At 56.2% G+C, this 21,659-nt stretch overlaps 1 protein-coding gene across 3 annotated transcripts in view; it reads left to right on the top strand.

Moving 5' to 3' along the window:
• Nucleotides 1-15,897: 15,897 nt before the first annotated feature.
• Nucleotides 15,898-21,659, top strand: part of TNXB (tenascin XB) — a gene marked incomplete at both ends in the record, with an annotated part of 51,707 nt that continues 45,945 nt past the window's right edge. For all 3 annotated transcript variants that reach the window (XM_080709853.1, XM_080709852.1, XM_080709854.1), the window contains 3 exons: nt 15,898-16,270; nt 16,982-18,820; nt 19,098-19,213. In XM_080709853.1, coding sequence (XP_080565979.1) covers nt 15,898-16,270; nt 16,982-18,820; nt 19,098-19,213 — 2,328 coding nt within the window. The remainder of the gene's footprint in view (nt 16,271-16,981; nt 18,821-19,097; nt 19,214-21,659) is intronic.

The raw sequence follows: 21,659 nt of genomic DNA, 5'->3' as shown, positions 1-21,659 counted from the left end.
CACATCTGTCTGTGTGTCTGTCAGCAGGGATGTCTGTGTCGTGACAGCCCAGAGGACCACATCCCTGGAATGTGTGAGTAAACAGGAAAGCCAGCCCCACGCCCCCCCAGGGGCCCAGCCTGGGGGCCGCTTTGCAGCAGGTTCCCTTTCTCCCGCCCTTGCTTTCCAGGATGAGCTGCTCTTACAAACAACAGGAGTCAGCGCCAGAGGGCGCTGGGCCCAGGGAGGAGGCCGCAGGAGGGGCGCTGGGGGAAGGGGCCCCGTTCCTGGTGTTCCTAGTCCTAAACCTGAGGAGGCCAGGTTCTGAGAATCCGTATGAGCAGAAAAGAGCGGTGAGGCAGACAAGGCTGTGCCTTGGGGGAGGATGGGGCACGGGCGCCACAGGCTGGCCTCGGCCTTTCCCAGGGGCTCCCCGCAGCTGCTGCTGTCCAGCAGCCTCGGCCTGACCCCACAGGAGTGTCCCGGGTCAGCTGGAGGGTGTGAGTTGGGCCTGGGCTTCGCGCCCAGATGACTGGACAGGGGCTGCCTGGGCCCTCAGCCCGGCCGAAGGAGGGAAGAGCCTCGTGCTCCAGCCAGGCTCCCCCCCTTCCCTCCCCCATGCTGTGTTTGGGGTGAAAACAGACCAGGTAACTATGGCAACCTGGAACTAGGGCTCCCAGGAACTCAGCTCCCTCCAGAGGGCGGCCCTGGTCCTCAGCCTGATCCTGTCCCAGGGCCCTGGAGCCTTCCAGCCCCCAGCAGCCAGTGCCTGAGAAGCAGCATTTGGGGGACAGTCGCCTGAGCCCCGATCTCGCTGACTCCCTGGGAGAGGCGCCGCCCCACCCGGGGTGGGAGGGAGGACTGGGCCATGTGGACACCTTTCCTGAGAACCTGGTCCTTTCTCCCCGGTGGGGCTGCATCACACTCCCCACTCCACAAAGCGGCAGCAGGTGGGGTGCGGCCCAGGCCTCACAGCCCTCCTGGCTGAGGGTGCCAGGGCAGTGAAGACAGACCCGGCCACACCACGTCCCAGGCCCCCGTGGCGTGCCGGCCACGCACCCCTGTCCTGGCCCTTCCTGCCCTCGGCTTGCCATCTGTTCTGACTCCCTTGGGTGGGCCACCGCCCAGCTTCCTCCAGCCCGACCCTGTCCATCACCCTGCCTCCTCCTGGTCTTCCCCTTCCTCTGTTCTCCAGACTTCTTTTTTTAGGTGGTACTTTCGTGTGTGTGTGTGGTACTGGGGAGAGAACCCAGGAGCAGTCTATCTGCGAAATACACCCCAGCCCTATTTATTATTCTTTCTTTCTTTCTTTCTTTCTTTCTTTCTTTCTTTCTTTCTTTCTTTCTTTCTTTCTTCCTTTTTTTGTGTGTATGGTACTGGGGAGAGAACCCAGGAGCAGTCTATCTGCGAGATACACCTCAGCCCTATTTATTATTCTTTCTTTCTTTCTTTCTTTCTTTCTTTCTTTCTTTCTTCCTTCCTTCCTTCCTTCCTTCCTTCCTTCCTTCCTTCCTTCCTTTTTTTGTGTGCATGGTACTGGGGAGAGAACCCAGGAGCAGTCTATCTGCAAGATACACCCCAGCCCTATTTATTATTCTTTTTTTTTTTTTTGTGTGTGTGTGTGTGTGTGTGGTACCAGGGATGGAACCCAGGGGCATTGTACCTCTGAGCTACACTCCCAGCCCTATTTTTTAGTCATTTTATTTTTTGAAACAGGGTCTCACTGAATTGCAAAAGGCCTCGCTAAGTAGCTGAAGCTGTCCGGGAACCGCGATCCTCCGGTCTCCGCTTCTCGAGTACAGGGATTACAAGCGTGCGCCACCACACCTGGCTTGGTGGTACTTTGTATTAAACATTCTACCTCCGAGCTACATCCTCACCCTTTTTATTTTTAATATTTATTTATTTATTTATTTATTTGTGATACTGGGGATGGAACCCACAGGCATTCTACCTCTGAGTTATACCCCCAGCCCTATTTTTTATTCTTTATTTTGAAACAGGGTCTCACTGAGTTGCAAAGGGCTTAAGTAGCTGAGACTGTCTGTTAACCGCGATCCTCCGGTCTCAGCCTCCTGAATGCTGAGATTACAAGCATGCACCACCATGCTTGGCTCCCCTTTTTATTTTTATGGTGAAACAAGGTCTTGCTAGGATACTAGGAGTCGTGCCAAGTAGCTGAGTCTGGTCTCGAACCGGCAATCCTCCTGTCTCAGCCTCCCAAGCCCTGTGATTACAGGTATGTGCCTGTAATCCTTCCCTCCTGTCCTCTTTCTTCCTGGCCTCCTTGCCTCCTGCAGCTGGCCCTGCCTGGGCCCCCTTGTCATGCCCCCACCCCGTTTCCCACATTCTTTCCCCCTATTATTTCCTCCTCTCCCTGCTCCAGCGCCTTCCTCCGCCTTCCCCTCACTTCCTCCCCAATCCTCTGTCCTCTTCCCAGCTGTGGGGGCCAGGACTGGGGAGCCTGATGTTTGCCTCATCGGTCTGCTATGACTTGTCGATACAGCACATCTGGATTCCGGGGCCCAGATGTGTGGTTGCCACAGCGACCTGAGTCCCTCTGGTAAATACAGGCGCCCACCCGGCCCAGAGCAGAGAACAAAACAATTGTGTGACTTTCTTTTGTCACGAGATAGAAATGTCCTCCCTCCTCCCTTCGCCCCACACCCATGTCTCCGGGCAAGGGAAGTTTTATAAGGGTTCAGATCCTTCTTTCTGTGGCTCTTGCCCCGCTCAGCCCTGTCCTCTCAGGCTCTATCTCCTGGGTACATGGCCCTTCTTCACCCACCACCCCGTCTCCCCAAGATGGACGTTGCCATCCCCCCTGCACCCCACTTGTCCAAGCAAGTTCTCCTCACTGAATGACCCCGTAACCAAATGCAGGAGGACGGCTCGGAAGGACCAGAGTCCCCACACCTCCCTCCAGGCTCCCAAGAAGCCACTTCCTGGCTTCTGCCTGCGGCCCTACACCCTTGCTTCCCAGGGCCCCGGGGAGGGAGGGAAGGCAGGCCCGGGCGTGAGAAGACTCTCAGAGCCACCTTCGCCAGAGTCCCTCGGACAGGCCACGGTGTCTCAGCCTCCCTGGCCTCGGCCACCAAGTGGGATTAATAAAATGCTTGCGCGGGTGGGAAAGGCTTCGCAAACGGAAGCCCAGGACACATGTTCCCTCTCCTGTGCTCGGGACAGCGGCCTTGGATCGCAGCCCCTTGGCCTCCCTGCCTGGCCTCCCTGCGGCCCTCAGGGCCCCTGACCTCAGTCGCCCTTCCCCTGGTCTCTCTATTCCCTTCCTTCCTTCTATACATTTGTCCCGTGACCTCCTCCTGAGGACCCCTTGAGGAGGGAGCTCAGCGCTGAACACCAGGACCGAGGAGGGAGCAGAGCCCCGGACACTCTGCCCCCCACCCCAGCTTGGACCCGGGGCTCTGGGGTGCCGCTCCCCGCTAGACACTGGCCCCGTCCTCCCCCCTGGTCCCTTCGCGCGTCAGTAGAGGAGCATTTATTGGCCGCCTGCAGTGTGCAAGGCTCGGTGCTTTTCTGCCAAGATGCGGACATGGAGGGTGTGAGAGCTGTGGGTGGGTCACGTTTTGAGAACTGTCTTCCAGGGCTTGGCGTCCTGTCGCGCTTTCCCGCTTGTCCTGTGAGCCCATCGACATCTGGAGCTCAGTTTTCCCGCCTGAGACCCCGGCGGCCGGCTTCTGGACGCCCGGCCTCCCATTCCTGGCTCTTCACTCCAGGCTCCGGGCCACCCCTGGCCACGTGTGCTTAGGGTAACCGGACTTCCTAGAGCCGGAACGCCAGGACAGGGCCTGGGGAAACGGGGAGGACCAGAGAAAACACCTGAAAGCCATGTCAGACAAGATCTATACCAGACGGTCTGCTCCGTGTCCTGCTGTTTCAAGGCCCTCAACCTCTCACCCGCTGCCCGCTGGGAGCCCTCAGGGAAGCTTCGGCCCACTGGGGGCCGGGGGCCCAGCCAGGGCAGAGGGGATGCTGAGCCCAGCTGAGCCCACTATGCTCCCTCACCCTCCCCATCACAGCCGGAAGCAACAAGCCAGCCCCAGGCCCCAGGCGCACTGTGCCCCAGGCCCGCTGTGCCCCTGATCTCAGCCACCTGGGGCCAACAGGGTGGTGACCACAGGACCCGGGAAACACCAGCAACCTGCACCGGAGCTCCAACCCGAGAGAGACGCACACACCCCACACCCGAGCCTCTCCTGGCACCCCCGCTGGGGGGTGTGCTCGGTGCTGGGCCTGGGGCAGGCGCTGCTCAGCCTCCGTGTCTCTGGTGCAAGGCCCTTGGGAAAATGAGGCCAAGGAAACACCCAGCAAACATGTAGGGTGTGTCTGGCTGGCCTCGGGCGGTCCGTCTGTCTGACTGTCTGTATTAATTTATTTGGTATTAGAGATTGACCCAGTACTTTTGAGCTATGCCACCAGCTCACTTTTTTTGTTTGTACTGGGGATGGAACCCAGGGGCAATACCTCCTCCAAGCTATACTCCCAGCCCTATTTTTTATCCTTTCTTTTCTTTCTTTCTTTCTTTCTTTCTTTCTTTCTTTCTTTCTTTCTTTCTTTCTTGGTGGCACTAGGGGTGGAACCCAGAGGATTTCTACCTCTGGGCTACACTTCCAGACCTATTTTATATTTTATTTGGAAACAGGGTCTCACTAAGTTGCTGAGAGCCTCACTAAGTAGCTGAGGCTGGCTTCGAACCTGCGCCATCCTCCTGTCTCAGCCTCCCGAGCGCTGAGACGCCACCACGCCCGGCTCAGCCAGCCTACTTTTGTTTCTTTGTTTTGTTTTGTTGTGTTTTTTTGCAGTAATGGGGGTTGAACCCATTCTACCTCCAAGCTCCACCCCCAGCCCTATTTTTTATTTATTTATTTATTTTTTTTTTGCAAGTCTAGGGATAGAACCCAGGGGCATTTGACCTCCAGGCTACACCCCTGCCCTATTTTTTATTCTTTATTTTGAAACCGGTCTCACTGAGTTGCAGAGGGCCTCACTAAGTAGCTGAGGCTGTCCGTGAACCATGATCCTCCGGTTTCAGCCTCCCAAATGCTGAGATTACAAGCGTGCGCCACCATGCCCGGCTTTTTTATTCTTTATTTTGAAACAGAGTCTCACTAAGTTGCAGAGGGCCTCATTAAGTAGCTGAGGCTGGCCTGTCTCAGCCTCCCAAGTGCTGAGATTACAAGCATGTGCCACCATACCCAGCACCATTTTGTTTTTTATTTTTAAGCCAGGTCGCACTAAATTGCTGAGGCTGTCCTCCAACCTGTGATCCTCCTGTCTCAGCCTCCCAGGTACTGGGATTCCAGGCGTGCTCCAGGCCCTGGCAGCTGTCAGTCTTTCTGTCTCTGCTTGAGACGAAAGCGCCCTTTACCCCAGCCCCTCACCCTCGGGGCCTCAGCCTCCTCCACTTTCCACATCCCCATCCGTGTGCCGACCCCACCCCACGTGTGCCTCCAGATTGTCCTCAACTCCCTCCCAAGGCCCGGATGTCCCGGCGTGGAGCCAAGCTCTCGCCCAGGCAGTGCCCAAGCTCACCCAGCATTCCTCCAGGAATGTGCTGAGGTGGGAAGATGGGAAGGAGGCTGGGCGCACCCTGGGAGCAGGGACGGAGAACCAGGAGGAGCAGGGCAGACAAGAGCCCAGGGGTCTACCTTGGAGGGCTTTGGGCTTGCCACCTGTCTCCTGCCCCTTGTAGCCTGGGGAAAATCCGTGTGTGTGTGTGTGTGTGTGTGTGTGTGTGTGTGTGTGTGTGTGTGTGTGTTGGGGAATGATGGACCCAGGAGCAAAAGATAGAGCAAGGCACAAGCAAGCTGGGGCACATCGGGACTTGGAAGGGGAGCTTGGGGAAGGGGGGGGGCGGCCATAAAGGAGGTGTATACATCCAGTACTTGGGACAAGAGGATTGCAGGTTCGAGGCCAGCCTCCACAACTTCCCAAGACCCTGTTTCAAAATAAAAAATAAGGCTGGGCGTGGTGGCGCACGCTTGTAATCCCAGCACTTGGGAGGCTGAGACAGGAGGGTCGCACAGGTTCGAAGCCAGCCTCAGCTACTTTAGTGAGGCTTTCAACAACAGTGAGACCCTGTTTCCAAATAAAATAGAAAATAGGTCTGAAGCCGGGCGTGGTGGCGCATGCTTGTAATCCCCACACTTGGGAGGCTGAGACAGGAGGATTGCATAGGTTCGAAGCCAGCCTCAGCTACTTAGTGAGGCTCTCAGCAACTTAGTGAGACCCTGTTTCCAAATAAAGTATAAAAATAGGTCTGGGAGTATAGCCCGGAGGTAGAAAAGCCTCTGGGTTCCATCCCTAGTACCACACACACACACACACACAAATAGGTCTGGGAGTATAGCCCAGAGGTAGAAAGCCTCTGGATTCCACCCCCAGCACCACAAAAATAAATAAATAATAAAGCTGAGCGTGGTGGCGATGCTTGTGAGTCCAGCACTCGGGAACTACACCCTCAGCCTGATTTTTTATTCTTTATTTTGAAAGAGGGTCTCACTGAGTTGCAGAGGGCCTCACTAAGTAGCTGAGGCTGTCCGCAAACCGCGATCCTCCTGTCTCAGCCTCCGAATGCTGGATTACAAGCGTGCGCCACTTGTCCCTGCCTAGGGAAGCCCACCATTTCCAGAGAGTTGGGGGAGGGTAGACAGGAGGATTGAGGTTCGAGGACAGTCTCAGCTACTTAGTGAGGCCCTTTGTAACTCAGTGAGGCCCTGTTTCAAACAAAAAGAAGAAAAATTAGGGCTAGGGGTAGCTTGGAGGTAGAATGCCCCAGGGTTCCATCCCCAGTATTGCAAAATAAATAAATAAATAAATAAATAAATAAATAGGGCTTGGACTGTAGTTTGGAGGTAGAATGACCCTGGGTTCAATCCCAGTTAAAAAAAAAAAAAAAAGAGAGCCGGGTGTGGTTCTGCGTGCTTATAATCCCAGCATTTGGGAGGCTGAGACGAGAGGATCGCCATTCATTGGGGTCTCACACAGCCTCAGCTATTTAATGAGGCCCTTTGCAACTCAGTAAGACCTTGTTTCAAAATAAAGAATAAAAAATAGGGCTGGGGGGTGTAGTTCGGAGGTAGAATGCCCCTGGGTTCCATCCCCAGTACTACAAAAAAAGAAAAAAATGAAAGAAAAGAAAAGAGAAACAAATCGGAATGGAGACTGTGGGGCTGGGCACGCGTGGGGTGAGGAGTTAACTTGGAAAGGATGCAGGAGGCCAGGGAGGGATGAGGGGTGAGGTGGGGCGAGGGGGCTCGCGGGCGCAGTCCTGGTGGGAGGGTCAGGAGGTGGGGGGGCACGGGGAGGGCGGGGGACCTGCCCCATCTCCACTCCCCACTGACCTCCTTGCTGGTCCTCCCCGTCTCCTCCCCCTGCTCGCCGCGGGCTCCCTCCTTCTCTCTGTCGCTGCCGATCACAGTCCGGTCGGTCGTGGTGGTGGCTCCCAGATCTTCTGCTGTAAGAGACAAGCAAGGGGCCTCCGGGGGGCCAGGGCTGCGGGGAGCCCATCCTGCCCTGACCGGGACACCTCTTTCCCGGTACTGGGGACAGAACAGGTGCAGCGCCACGGCGACAGCCCTGCTGCCCAGGTAAGGACAGGACTCAGAGGACACCAGACAGGGGAGTCCTGAGAAGCAGGGGTTTCTCTCTGGTCCGTGAAGCCCAGGCCAAGGTGCGGCCGCGCAGGAGCACCTCCCAAGGCAGGCACCTTCTTCTCCGGGAGGGAGCAGGCGCCGGCGCTGGCTCCCTGAGCTGGGACAGTGCAGTGTCCGGGTCGCCTGCTGGGGTTCGCACGGGATGCGGGCACCTGGGAGGGGCTGGGGGCCACCTGAGGGTCTTCAGGTGGCGGGCAAGGTCCTGGGGCTGCAGGGAAGACCCGGCTAGGCAGAACCAGCGGCCAGCTGAGCCTCGGCAGGAGCGTGTGCTGGGACCCCAAGTGCCGGAGGGGCTGGAGGGGGCTGCTTTGGGTACCAGGTGGGGAGTTCCCGGGTTCCTGCAGGAAGTTGCACGGAAGGCGAGGACCCAGGTTGCAAGCCTGTAGGAAATGCTGAACGGGGGCAGAGCTCAGATTGAGAGGTGCTCGGAGCCCGCAGAGACCATCGCAGAACTTGTTCTCGGCAGAGAGCACCCCTGACTCCGGGCTCAGCGGGCTGCGAGGGCCGAGGTGTCCCCGAGGGCACGGGGCTCGTCCTCACTCCGGCCCCTGCAGGCTCCCGCTCCTCTGAACCTTCCCACCCGCCCCCTACACGTGACACGCCCCGGGCGGGGCGGGCGGGCCTCTTATCTCGCCTGGAAAGAATTTAATGGCTTAGAAACAACTGGAAGTGGAACTGAGGGAAACTCCTGGGAAGCCTGGCGGAAACGCCGCAGCTGCCGCCGCCCGCCCGCCCGCTTCCCGGACGCCCCCCCAACGCTGGCGGCCCGGCCCCCGGGGACCCCCGACCTCAGGGCCTCACACGTCCTTTTGCTCAAGTCCTGGCCTCAGGGCGCAGGACCAGCCCCGACCTCCCGGCCTCGCCTCGCCGCCCTCCTGACCTTTCCCACTCGGGCTCCGGAAATCCTTTTCTCTGAATTTTCCATTCTCATGGCCCATTGGCTCCTCCCGAGAAAAGTGGACATCTGGATCCGGCTCCCCCCCCTGGCACCCTCTTCCCACGTGGTCTGAACTCACTATCTGGGACCCCCGGACCCCCAGGGGTGGCCAGCAGGGCAGAGGGAGCATCAGGGCAGGGCCGGAACATCCCCTGCGCGTCCCCTCCCGCCCCCAGGGACCTGCCTCCCCGATGAGCGAAGTGTCAAAGTTGGCCAAGACTCTGAATACCGGGGACGCTGAGTCACAGTTTGGGAAGGTGCCCCCCCGCCAGTCCTCCCGCCGTGGGCAGAATGCCGAGAGGGTGGGTGGGTGGCCCCCACACTAGAAAGAGGAACGCAGGGACACCCAGATTCTTTTGTGAGTGTGGTTCCGGGAATGGAACCCAGGGCATTCTACCTCTGAGCTGCACCCCCAGCCCTATTTTTTATTCTTTATTTGGAAACAGGGTCTCACTGAGTTGCAGAGGGCCTCACTAAGTAGCTGAGGCTGTCCGCGAACTGTGATCCTTCAGTCTCAGCCTCCCGAATGCTGGGATTATGAGCATGTGCCTCTGGCCCGTGTGAAGGCCACCATTGCCAGAGATTGGGAGAGGGTAGCTGCAGGGGGCGGAGGAGGCTCTTGGCAGGTCTGTGGGGCTGCACCTGTCTTCTAGAACAGCCCCACTGGCTTCTCCGTTCTCCTATCTAAGAGACACAGGGACAGAGGCTGGGTGCAGCAGGGTGGGGGGCTTGAGAGGGCGCAGAGGCGTCCTGGGGAGCTGTGGGGACCGTGTGCTTGAGCCCCCTGGGAAGGGCCTCCCATCTGTCCGGGCCCAGCTCACTCGGTGGCCCTGGGCGTCCCTCAGGCTCACGGCGGCCTAGGCGCGGAGGAGCAGGAGGTGAGCAGGGGTGCGGTGGTGAGAGTGCACAGGTGCCGTCTCATTTGGATGGATGAGGGCATTTGTGCGCAGGCTCGGCTTTGTATTTGTGTGTGAGCCATGAAGGTGTGTGAACACACCACACCCGTGGTGGCACTGGTGTGGTCCGCACAGCCTTAGTCAGCGCCCCCTTACCTGGGGCCACACCCGCCTGAGCAAAGGGCCGCTCTGCGCCCCAACCTGCCTGCCTGGACCTCTCCACGGTCCAGCTCCACTTCTGTCTGTCTGTCTATCCAGCTCCCCTTCTGTCTGTCTGTCTGTCCCCTTCCCCTCCCCACACAGAGGGTGCTGGAGATTAAACCCAGGGACCATCTACCTACACCACACGCCCATTTCTGTATTTCTGTATTTAGAAGCAAGGCCTCTCGAAGTTGTTGGCTCTGGCTTCGAGCCTACCATCCTCCCTAAGATGGCCCAGGCTGGCCCTGAACCTCCGATCCTCCTGTCTCAGCCTCCCACGTCCTGGGATTCCAGGAGTGCGCCACAGAGCCAGCTCCCTCCCGCCAACTGTAGCCCTGAAAACCACTTTTTTCCGCTGTCCCACGGGAAAGCAGGAAATGTGTGTGACGGGGTGGGGAGGTCACAGTCCCCTTCCTCCACCACTGTGACAGCTCCCCTCGCCCATCAGCACCTCCACTGCTGCCCGCCCCGCCACCCTGGTCAGGAAAGCCCTTACCTGCCTCCTACCCCTCCACACGCGCACACACCTTCCTCTGCAACCCTTGTCTTCCTTTCGGGCCAGTCTTGGTCTCACAGACGATGGTATGATCGTCACCCAGATCAGGAGTCGCTATATTGTTTGGGTTTGAAGCCAGGCATGGTGTACCTCTGTGACGCCTGGAATCCTAGTACCTGGGAGGCTGAGACAGGAGGATAGGAGGTTCAGGGCTAGCCCGAGCAATTTAGGGAGACTGTCTCAAAGTGAAAAATAAGGAGGGCTGGAGTTGGCGTGGCGGCGCACGCTTGTAATCCCCGTGCTTGGGAGGCTGAGACAGGAGGATCGCATAGGTTCAAAGTCAGCCTCAGCTACTTAGTGATGCTCTCAGCAATGTAGTGAGACTCTGTTTCCAAACAAAATATAAAATAGGTCTGGGAGTATAGCCCGGAGGTAGAAAGCCTCTGGGTTCCACCCCCAGTATCACAAAAAAAAAAAAAAAAAAAAAAAGGACTGGAGCCAGGTGTGGTGGTGGACGCTTGTAGTCCCAGCATTTGGGAGGCTGAGACAGGGGGATCGCAGTTTAAGGACAACCTCAGCTACTTAGTGAGGCCCTTTGCAACTCAGCAAGACTCTGTTTCAAAATAAAAAATCGGAGCCATGCGTTGTTGGCGCACGCTTGTAATCCCCGCGCTTGGGAGGCAGAGACGGGAGGATCATGCAGGTTCGAAGCCAGCCGCGCGCGCTGGCTTAGCAGACCCTGTTTCCAAATAAAAATGTAAAAATAGGTCTGGGAGTGTAGCCTGGAGGTAGAAGGGCTTCCAGGAACCCCAGTACCACAAAAAAATAAAAATAAAAATAAAAAAATAAAAAATCGGATGTAGAATGCCCAGGGTTCCATCCCCAGTACCGCAAAAAAAAAAAAAAAAAAAAAAAAAAAAGTTGGTGGTGTAGCTCAGAGGTAGAATGCCTTGGGTTCAAACCCCAGTAGCAATTAAATTAAATTAAATTAAATTAAAAATAGGGCTGGGGGTGTAGCTCAGAGGTAGAACATCCCTGGGTACAATCCCAATACCACAAAATACATACATACAGAGAGACAGACAGACATACAAAATATTCTTAGCACATCAGAACACTACAAATTATTGTCCTTTCTCCTCAAACTAACTTCCTTACTCCCTTCCCTCCCTCCCTAACTCCCTTCTTTCTCTCTCTTCTCTCTTTTCTCTCTCTCTCTCTCTCTCTCTCTCTCTCTCTTTCTTTCTTGTGATCATCCAGTTTCATCCTCCCAAGTACTGGGATTACAAGTGTGCACCACCACGCCTGGCCCTGTCGCTTTATTTTAGTCTCCAGTGTGGCCAGGCGTAGTGACACGCTTGTCATCCCAGCATTCGGGAGGCCGAGACCTGAGGATCGCGGTTCGCGGCCAGCCTCAGCTACTTAGTGAGGCCGCAACTCAGTGAGACCCGGCTTCAAAATAAAGGATAGTCTACAGTGTGAATACGCCACACTTTATTTAATCCTTTCTGTGGGTGTGACATGTCTGAGCAGCCCATGGTTGGGGCTCTCATGGGTAGTATTGCTGTGTCGGTTGCATTTCTAGGAGTGAAACTTCGGGGTCATGGGGTTTTGCATATGTCCAGCCTTACTAAATAGAGTAGGTTTATGCCGGGCGCGGTGGCGCACACTTGTCATCCCAGCATTCGGGAGGCTGAGACAGGAGGATCGCGGTTCGCGGACAGCCTCAGTTTAGTGAAGCCCTTTGCAACTCAGTGAGACTCTGTTTCCAAATAAAGACTAAAAAATAGGGCTGGGGGTGTTGCTCGGAGGTAGAATGCCCCTGGGTTCCATCCCCAGTACTGCCAAAAAAAAAAAAAAAAGGAGTAGATTCGGGGCTACACCCCCAGACCTATTTTGTACCTTATTTGGAAACAGGGTCTCACTAAGTTGCTGAGAGCCTAGCCAAGGCTGGCCTCGAACCTGCATGACCCACGCCTGGCTTCAGCGGGAGCTGTGGGCGATGGAGTGGGGAGGGCGGCAGGGGCCGGATGATGCGGGCTGCTCTCTGCGTTCTTCAGTCCCAGGTACCACAGCAAGCAAACAAAGCAAGGGCACAGATAGTACCTGGGTGGGCGTCTGCGGCAGAGGCTCTCAGCTCTGCGGAGCAGTACCACCATCCGGGGGATTTTTTTTTTTTTTTTTTTTTTTTTTTTTTGCGGGTCTGGGGATGGAACCCAGGGGCTTTCTACCTCTAAGCGACACCCCCAGCCCTATTTTTTTATTCTTTATTTTGAAACAGGGTCTCACTGAGTTGCAAGGGCCTCACTAAGTAGCTGAGGCTGGCCGCGAACCGCGATCCTCCTGTCTCAGCCTCCCAGATGCTGGGATGACAAGCGTGCGCCACCACGCCCGGCCAGCTTCAGCAGTTTAGCGAGACCCTGTTTCCAAGTAAAAAATAACCAAGTCTGGGGGTGTAGCCCAGAGGAAGAATGCCCCTGGGTTCAATCCCTAGTACCCATAAATAGAGAGATGGACAGATAGATAGATGGATGGATAGACGATAGGAAGGAAGGAAGATATGGCCAGCGGTGTCCAGTGACTCTGAGAGAGGTCGGATAAGGTGAAGATGAATGTCCTTTGGGTTTTGTGACACCAACGTCATGTGAAGCCCTCGAGGGAGAGTTTTTTGGTCGGGGGCGGGGGGTGGAGAAGGCCCACAGCAGTGGGTTGTGACATGCGTGGGAAACGGGGACGTGGAGACAGCAACGCAGATAAATCTCCTGACAGCTACGGCCAGAGATTAGAGGTGACAGGTCTGTGGTGGCTGGAGGGGGTGTGATATCAGGGAAGAGCTTTTATTTATTTATTTTTGCGGGACTGGGGACGGAACCCAGGGGCATTCAACCTCCAAACTATACCCCAGCCCTATTTTTTATTCTTTATTTTGAAACAGGGTCTCACTGAGTTGCAGAGGGCCTCACTAAGTAGCTGAGGCTGGCCTCGAACCGCGATCCTCCTGTCTCAGCCTCCAGAATGCTGGGATTACAGGCATGCGCCACCATGCCCGGCCCAGGGAAGGGCTCTTAAATGCTTATTTTGGGGTTTAGCTTTCAAACAGAAAATGCAGAAATGTTAAGTCTATAGCTCAATGTTTTGGGGGAGGGGGATAGTGGAAATTTAACCCAGGAACATTCTATCTCTGAGGTATACCCCCAGACTTTCTTTCTTTCTTTCTTTCTTTCTCTCTTTCTTTCTTTCTTCTTTCCTTCCTTCCTTCCTTCCTTTCTTCCTTTTTTCCTTCCTTCCTTCCTTCCTTCCTTTCTTTTTTTGACACTGGGTCTCACTAAGTTGCTGAGAGTCATGCTAAATTGCAGAGGCTGATGCGAACCCATGATCCTCCTGTCTCAGCCTCCCGAGCACTGGGATTACAGGCATGTACTACCATTCCTGGCTCAATGAATTAAAAAATGTGTGTGTGTGTGTGTGTGTGTGTGTGTGTGTGTGTGTGTGTGTACACTTATATACCATATGTGTGTTTAACTAACTACCACCCAGATAGAGACACAAGACATTCCCAGCCATCCCTGTGATAGCCCTTGGTCTCTACTACCCCTAAAAGCAAATCTATGCCATTTTCCAAAGCTCCGACTGTGTTTGAACCTCTTACAAGCGGCACCATGTAGAGCGAGGTCTTCTCGTGGCTAGTTCCTTTTGCTTGGCGTTATGCGTATGAGTTTGTCCTGTAGGTGCATGTAGTGATGGGTGTTTTGATTTTTGTACACTATTCCTTTGAATGACTCTGAAGCAATGCATTATCCAGTCTAGTATGGACTAAGGCTGGAGCCGTTTTCAGTTTGGACTCTACCTTTGTGCTCCACCCCTTCCCCGGGGAAGGATGTTTTGTATTTTGAAACAGTTTCACTAAATTGTCCAGGCTGGCCTCAAACTTGCAATCCTCCTGCCCCAGCCGCCATGCCTGGCTACACATTAAATCTTAATTATTCATTACACTAACCCCAAATTAGCATCCATATATGGATATAAAGTAGAGATTGAGCCGGGCGTGGTGGCGCACGCTTGTAATCCCAGCATTCGGGAGGCTGAGACCGGAGGATGGCGGTTCGTGGACAGTCTCAGCTACTAGTGAGGCCCTTTGCAACTCAGTGAGACCCGGTTTTAAAATAAAGAATAAATATAGGGCTGGGGGTGTCACTCAGAGGTAGAATGTCCTTGGGTTCCATCCCCAGTAATTAAAAAAAAAGAGAGATCGATTTTTTTTTTCCTATATGGATCTTCACTTGACCCAGCACTATTCTTTGAAAAGACCATCCTTAGCCAGGCGTGGTGGCGCACATCTGTAATCCCAGGACTTGGGAGGATGAGACAGGAGGATAGCAGGTTTGAGATCAGCCTCAAAATGTAGTGAGAATCTCAGCAACCTAGCAAGCCCCTGTTTCAAAATAAAAAATAAGCCGGGCATGGTGGTGCACACTCGTAATCCCAGCACCACCAACTAGTAGAAAATATGAGGAAAGCCGGGCGTGGTGGGCACGCTTGTAATCCCAGTACTTGGGAGGCTGAGGCAGGAGGATCACGGTTTAAGGCAGCCTCAGCTACTTAGTGAGGCCTCTGCAACTCAGTGAGACCCTGTTTACAAATAAAGAATAAAAAATAGGGCTGGGGGTGTAGCCCGGAGGTCGAATGCCCCTGGGTTCCATCCCCCGTACTGCAAAAAAATAAATGAAAAATTAAATCAGGCTGGGGGTATTGCTGAGATTCAGAATGCTCCTGGGCTCCATCCCCAATACTACAAAAAATGGGGGAACAGCCAGGCACGGTGGCACATGCCTATAATTTCAGTATTGGGGACGCTGAGACAGGAGGATCACAGGTTCAAGGACAATCTCAGCAAGTAGTGAGACTCTCATCAACCTAGTGAGACCCTGTTTAAAATAAGAATAATGGCTTAAGAGACCCTGTTTCAAAATAAAAATATAAATATAGGTCTGGGAGTGTAGCCTGGAGGTAGAAGGGTTTCATCCCCAGTACCACCAAAATAAATAAATAAATAAATAAATAAATAAATAAATAAGGCTGTGGGGCCCTGCGTGGTGGCACACCCTTATAATTCCAGTACTTGGGAGGGTGAGACAGAAGGATCACAGGTTCGTGGCCAACCTCAGCTACTTAGTGAGGCTCTCCATAACACTTAGTGAACCCCTGTTATAAAATAAAGAATAAAAAATAGCGTTGGGGTGGGGGTATAGCTCAAAGGTAAAGTGTTCCTGGGTTCAAAACCCAGTGCTGCCAACAAAAAAGGCTGGGAGTGTAGTTCAGAGGTGGAATGCCTCTGGGTTCAATCCTCAGAACCACAAAATAAGTGAATAAATTAAAAATTAATTAATAAATAATAAATAAATAAAAGCTGGGGGTACAGCTCAGAGGTAGATACCCCTGGGTTCCAACTCCAGTACTACTACTACTACTACTACTACTAATAATAATAATAATAATAATAATAGCAATAATAATGATCAAGGAGGTGCAAGGTAACCAAATGACATCAGGGAGAGCGGTGGAGGTCCCGTCTGCCCAGAGAGGGTTGGCTAAATGTGAATTTCTACCAACATGGAGGTTAGCCTGGACTACTGGGTGTATCGGGGGAGGGTACACTCTGTCTCAGTTCCCACGCTGTTCTCACACTGGTCCTCTCTCCCTGCAGATTCCTGAAGGATGCCGGCTCCATGCCCCCTAAGCTCCGGCCTGGCCCTCCTGCTCCTGTTGGGCACCGCCGGAGCCGGCCCTTTCTCTCCACGGCACAATGAGACACTCCCAGCCCCACGGCCCCCTCCCCGGCCGGGGGGCCCCTCTTCCCAGCTCTACGAGCACACGGTGGAAGGAGGGGAGAAGCAGGTGGTGTTCACCCACCGCATAAACCTGCCCTCCAACGCGGGCTGCGGCTGTCCCCCGGGCACCGAGCCCCCCGCCCCGGCATCGGAGGTGCAGGCCCTGAGGGTCCGCCTGGAGATCCTGGAGGAGCTGGTGAAGGGGCTCAAGGAGCAGTGTGCCGGGGGGTGCTGTCCTGCGGCTGCCCAGGCTGGCACGGGTGAGCAGGCGGCCACAGGAGGGGCACAGAAGAGGGAAGTGGGCCGGGCGTGGCGGCACACGCTTGTCATCCCAGCATTTGGGAGGCTGAGACAGGAGGATCCAGGTTCTTGGACAGCCTCAGCTACTTAGTGAGGCCCTCTGCAACTCAGTGTGACACTGTTTCAAAATAAGAAATAAAAAATAGGGCTGGAGTGTAGCTCAGAAGTAGAATGCCCCTGGGTTCCATCCCCAGTTTCACAAAAAGAGGAGAAAGAGGAGGAAGAGAAGGAGGAGGAGGAGGAGGAGGAGGAGGAGGAGGAGGAGGAGGAGGAGGAGGAGGGATGGCTACCCTAAAGGGTCTACCCTAAGGGTATGAATTAGACAAAGGCAACTCTTGCTGGCTAGTAGGGGTGGTGGGGACAGCCCGGGGCACAACTTGGGAGAAGAGCTGGACTAGATGTCCATCCAAGCATTTGCTAAGGTCACTTATGTTAAGCAACCGGGAACTAAACTGGCCTTATAAAATGAGCCTGGAAGCCGGGCGCGGTGGCGCACGCTTGCAATCCCAGTACTAGGGAGGTGAGGTTAGAGGACAGCCTCAATTGAGAGAGAGAGAGAGAGAGAGAGAGAGAGAGAGAGAGAGAGAGAGAGAGAGAGAGAGGCGGCAGGGTCTATGTATGGAATGTGGAGCTATGTATGGAGCGTGGGTTGAGTCTCTTCTCCTCTCTAGGCCAGACGGACGTGCGCAGCCTCTGCAGCCTCCACGGCGTGTTTGACCTGAGCCGTTGCGCCTGTTCCTGCGAGCCGGGCTGGGGCGGCCCCACCTGCTCGGACCCCACGGAGTCGGGGACGCCCCCTTCCGCCCCACCCTCGGCCTCGGCGTCCTGTCCGGAGGACTGCAACGATCAGGGCCGCTGCGTCCGAGGCCGCTGCGTGTGCTTCCCGGGCTACTCGGGCCCAAGCTGCGGCTGGCCCTCCTGCCCCGGGGATTGCCAGGGCCGCGGGCGCTGCGTGCAGGGCGTGTGCGTCTGCCGCGCCGGCTTCTCGGGCCCCGACTGCAGCCAGCGCTCCTGCCCTCGGGGCTGCAGCCAGCGGGGCCGCTGTGAGGACGGCCGCTGCGTGTGCAACCCGGGGTACACGGGCGAGGACTGCGGGATGAGGAGCTGCCCTCGGGGCTGCAGCCAGCGGGGCCGCTGTGAGGACGGCCGCTGCGTGTGCGACCCGGGGTACACGGGCGAGGACTGCGGGATGAGGAGCTGCCCTCGGGGCTGCAGCCAGAGGGGGCGCTGTGAGGACGGCCGCTGCGTGTGCGACCCGGGGTACACGGGCGAGGACTGCGGCGTGCGCAGCTGCCCTCAGGACTGCGGCGAGGGCGGGCGCTGCGTGGACGGCCGCTGCGTGTGCTGGCCCGGGTACGCGGGCGAGGACTGCGGCACGCGGACGTGCCCGCGCGACTGTCTGGGCCGCGGGCGCTGCGAGGACGGCGAGTGCATCTGCGACGCGGGCTACAGCGGGGACGACTGCGGCGTGCGCAGCTGCCCCGGGGACTGTCAGCAGAGGGGGCGCTGCGAGGACGGCCGCTGCGTGTGCTGGCCCGGGTACACGGGGCCCGACTGCGGCGCCCGCGCCTGCCCTCGCGACTGTCGGGGCCGCGGGCGCTGCGAGGACGGCGTGTGCGTGTGCCACGCGGGTTACAGCGGCGAGGACTGCGGCGTGCGCAGCTGCCCCGGGGACTGTCGTGGCCGGGGCCGCTGTGAGAGCGGCCGCTGCGTGTGCTGGCCCGGGTACACGGGCCGCGACTGCGGCGTGCGCGCCTGCCCCGGGGACTGCCGCGGGCGCGGGCGCTGCGTGGACGGCCGCTGCGTGTGCCACGCGGGCTTCGCGGGCGAGGACTGCGGGAGCCGTCGGTGCCCCGGGGACTGCCGCGGGCACGGCCGCTGCGACGACGGCGTGTGCACGTGCGACGCGGGCTACGAGGGCGAGGACTGCGGGGCGCGCAGCTGCCCCGGGGGCTGCCGAGGCCGCGGCCGGTGCCTGGACGGGCGCTGCGCGTGCGACGACGGCTACGCGGGCGAGGACTGCGGCGCCAGGCGGTGCCCGCGCGACTGCAGCCAGCAGGGCGTGTGCCAGGACGGCGTGTGCGCCTGCTGGGAGGGCTACGCGGGCGAGGACTGCGCCCTCCGCGCCTGCCCCTCCGGCTGCCACGGGCGCGGCCGCTGCGAGGCGGGGCGCTGCGTGTGCGACCCCGGCTACTCGGGCCCGGCCTGCGCCGCGCGCACCTGCCCCGCCGACTGCCGCGGCCGGGGGCGCTGCGTGCAGGGCGTGTGCGTGTGCTACGCGGGCTTCGGCGGCGAGGACTGCGGGCGGGAGGAGCCCCCGGCCAGCGCCTGCCCCGGGGGCTGCGGGCCGCGCCAGCTGTGCCGCGGGGGCCAGTGCGTGTGCGTCGAGGGCTTCGGGGGCCCCGACTGCGCCGTCCAGACCTGCCCGGGGGACTGCCGCGGCCGCGGAGAGTGTCGCCAGGGCAGCTGCGTCTGCCGGGAGGGCTTTGCCGGGGAGGACTGCGGGGAAGGTGAGCCCGCCGCCTCCGCCACGGGTTCGGGCAGGGACTGGGGCTTAATGGGAAACCCGCGCCTCCAGGGACCTGCAGGAAGGGGGCGCGGGGAAGGGTGGTCAGAGGGGCCCGGTCGGCAGGGGCCGGAGGGCGAGCCTGCAGCTCTCTGGGGAGCAGGTGGGGCCCCCGGAGATGGGAGGAAGGCGGGGAGTGTGTGTGTGTGTGTGGGGGGGGTACCCAGGTCCTGTTCTGCCTTGAGTTAACTAGCTTTTTCCTACTCTGTTCTCCCCGGCAGAGGTGCCGGCCATTGAGAACATGCGGATACGCCTCCTGGAGGAGACCACAGTTCGGACAGAGTGGACCCGGGCTCCTGGCCCCGTCGACGCCTATGAAATTCAGTTCATCCCCACGGTGAGAGGGATTGGGGCTGGGGGCCCACCTCATGCAGGGAGCCATGCAGTGGGCTCAGCCCGGGCGGCTGGGCTTCTGAAGCTGCTCTGAAGGCTTTCTTGGCCTGCCCTAATTCTTTCCAGGCGACGCCCTTGGTCTCTTCCACCCTGTCCCTGGATACTTTTTTCTCTGAATTCTTCACCTTCCAGTGCCTCCTGCTTTCTGTATGGGCCCCCAAAAATGGGCATCAGAGAAGGGTCCACTGGCTAACTCTGGAAGCGCTGGCCCTTTTGTCTGAGTTGGTATATATTAACTGTCCACAGTTTTATCTTCTGTGTGCATACGTGCGTGCGTGCCAGGGATTAAACCCAGGGACACTTTACCTCCAAGCTACCCCCCACCCAGCCCTTTTTTTTTTTTTTTATTTTGAAACAGATTTTTTTGAAAAAGATTCTAAGTTGCTGAGGGTTTCACTAAATTGCTGACACTAGCCTTGAACCTGTGGTCCTCCTGTCTCAGCCTCCCAAGTACTGGGATTACAGGTCTGTGTCACCACACCTGGCAATCCTGATCTCCTAAGTATCTTTTTATTATAAAGGTCATAGAGGCCAAGTGCAGAAAATTTAGAAAATATAGATAAATAAGGAAAAAGGAAGAAAGGGAGGGAGGAACATTCAACTTTATACACTGTTTAATCTAAATATAGGCCTTCGCCTTTGGCTCTGTTCAGTGTTATCCTTTTTAGTTTAGGCCAAACTGTCGAGGCTGTTACAATAAATTTGAGCCTGTGAGCATGTTTTCCCACCTCCGTGACGTCAGCACACTGGAAGCATTCTTTCTCTGCCTCCATCCGACTCGCCCTTAAAACATTTGGGGAGCCCGGCGCACGCTTATAATCCCAGGACTTGGGAGGCTGAGACAGGAGGACCGCAGGGTCAAGCACAGCCCCAGAAAGCAGTGAGACTCTCATCAACCTCATGAGATACTTTCAAAATAAAAATTAAAAAATAGAGCTGGGGGTGTAGCTCAGCGGCACAATGCCCCTGGGTTTAATTCATAGCACAAAAAAAAAAAAAAAAATGGGGGGAAGGCCGGTTTGTAATCCCAGCTTCTGGGAGCTGAGACGGAGGATCGCTGTTCGCAGACAGCCTCAGCTGCTTAGTGAGGCCCTTTGCAACTCAGTGAGACCCTGTTTCCATATAAAGAATAAAAACTAGAGCTGGGGTATTGCTCATAGGTAAAAAGACCCTGGGTTCCATCCCCAGTACCCCCCAAAAAATTGGGGGAGCAGAGTTAGGACAAAGCCTGTGGTTCCTCGTTAGGAGCCTTACTTCATGTAGCTTTTAGGGCACAGCTACTCCCCAACTTCAAATCAGCGGACATTTCTGCCATCCAGCTTGGGTTTTTCTGTATCCTTCTCCCCAACCAACACCACCTCATCTCTGTCAGCCGAGCCAGGACTCTGGGAAAATAAATAATTCCAGAAGCCTAAAGCCTGGGAAGGCCCTAGAACAGAAGGGAAAGCTCAAAGATATTAGCCATCACCCTTGCCCATCACCCTTGCCTTCTCTGCCTAGGCCACCCCCTCCCCCAGAAGCTCCTAATTTGCCCCAATCTCTGGCCAAACCAGAGGCAGAAATCCCTACTTTGTGGCACAGCCAAGATAGCTTTGGGTCTTTTTCTCCTTCCTCCTCCTCCTCCTCCCCTCCTCCTCTTCCTCCTCCTCCTCCTCCTCCTCCTCCTCCTCCTCCTCCTCCTCTTCTTCTTCTTCTTCTTCTTCTTCTTCTTCTTCTTCTTCTTCTTCTTCTTCTTCTTCTTCTTTAATAATTTTGTTAGTCGGGCGTAGTGTCCCACGCTTATAATTCCAGCATTTGGGAGGCTGAGACAGGAGGATCACGGTTCACAGACAGCCTTAGTGAGGCCCTTTGCAACTCAGTGATATCCTGTTTCAAAATAAAGAATAAAAAACAGGGGTGGGGTATAGCTCGGAGGTAGAATGCCCCTGGGTTCCATCCCCAGTACCGCAAAAAAAAAAAAAATTGTTATAAAAATAATTTAATCACGAGACAAGAACTTGGCAGCCAGAGAAAAGAAAAATAATTCTTGGCTCCATCACAGTGAAGCCGGAGCCACTAGCATTTGAAAGTGTTTCTCCCGATCCCTTCTTCTATGTGTATATTATTTACATAACTCTAATCCAGAGAGGGTGGGACTCTGACGAGGAATTTTCCTACGAAAATTCAGGGAAAGAAGAATTAAAATAAACACTTGAGATAAGAGGAGCTTTCAGGGCAGCTGCTGTCTCCTGCTCTGAATAAACACATCCACCCTGGGGTGTTGTCTAGGGCGCCGGGTGCCGCTCTCCAATAGAAACCCCAAGATGCACCCCTTACCTTGAGCCAGGGGGTCCCCGGCTGGCCCGTGCCAGTCTGCTCCTGCTCTCGGCTGATCCACTCTGCTCTGAGAG

Source organism: Muscardinus avellanarius (assembly GCF_963383645.1).
Source record: "Muscardinus avellanarius genome assembly, chromosome: 14".
Taxonomy (NCBI): domain Eukaryota; kingdom Metazoa; phylum Chordata; class Mammalia; order Rodentia; family Gliridae; genus Muscardinus; species Muscardinus avellanarius.
This window is presented reverse-complemented; position numbering and strand designations above follow the sequence as displayed.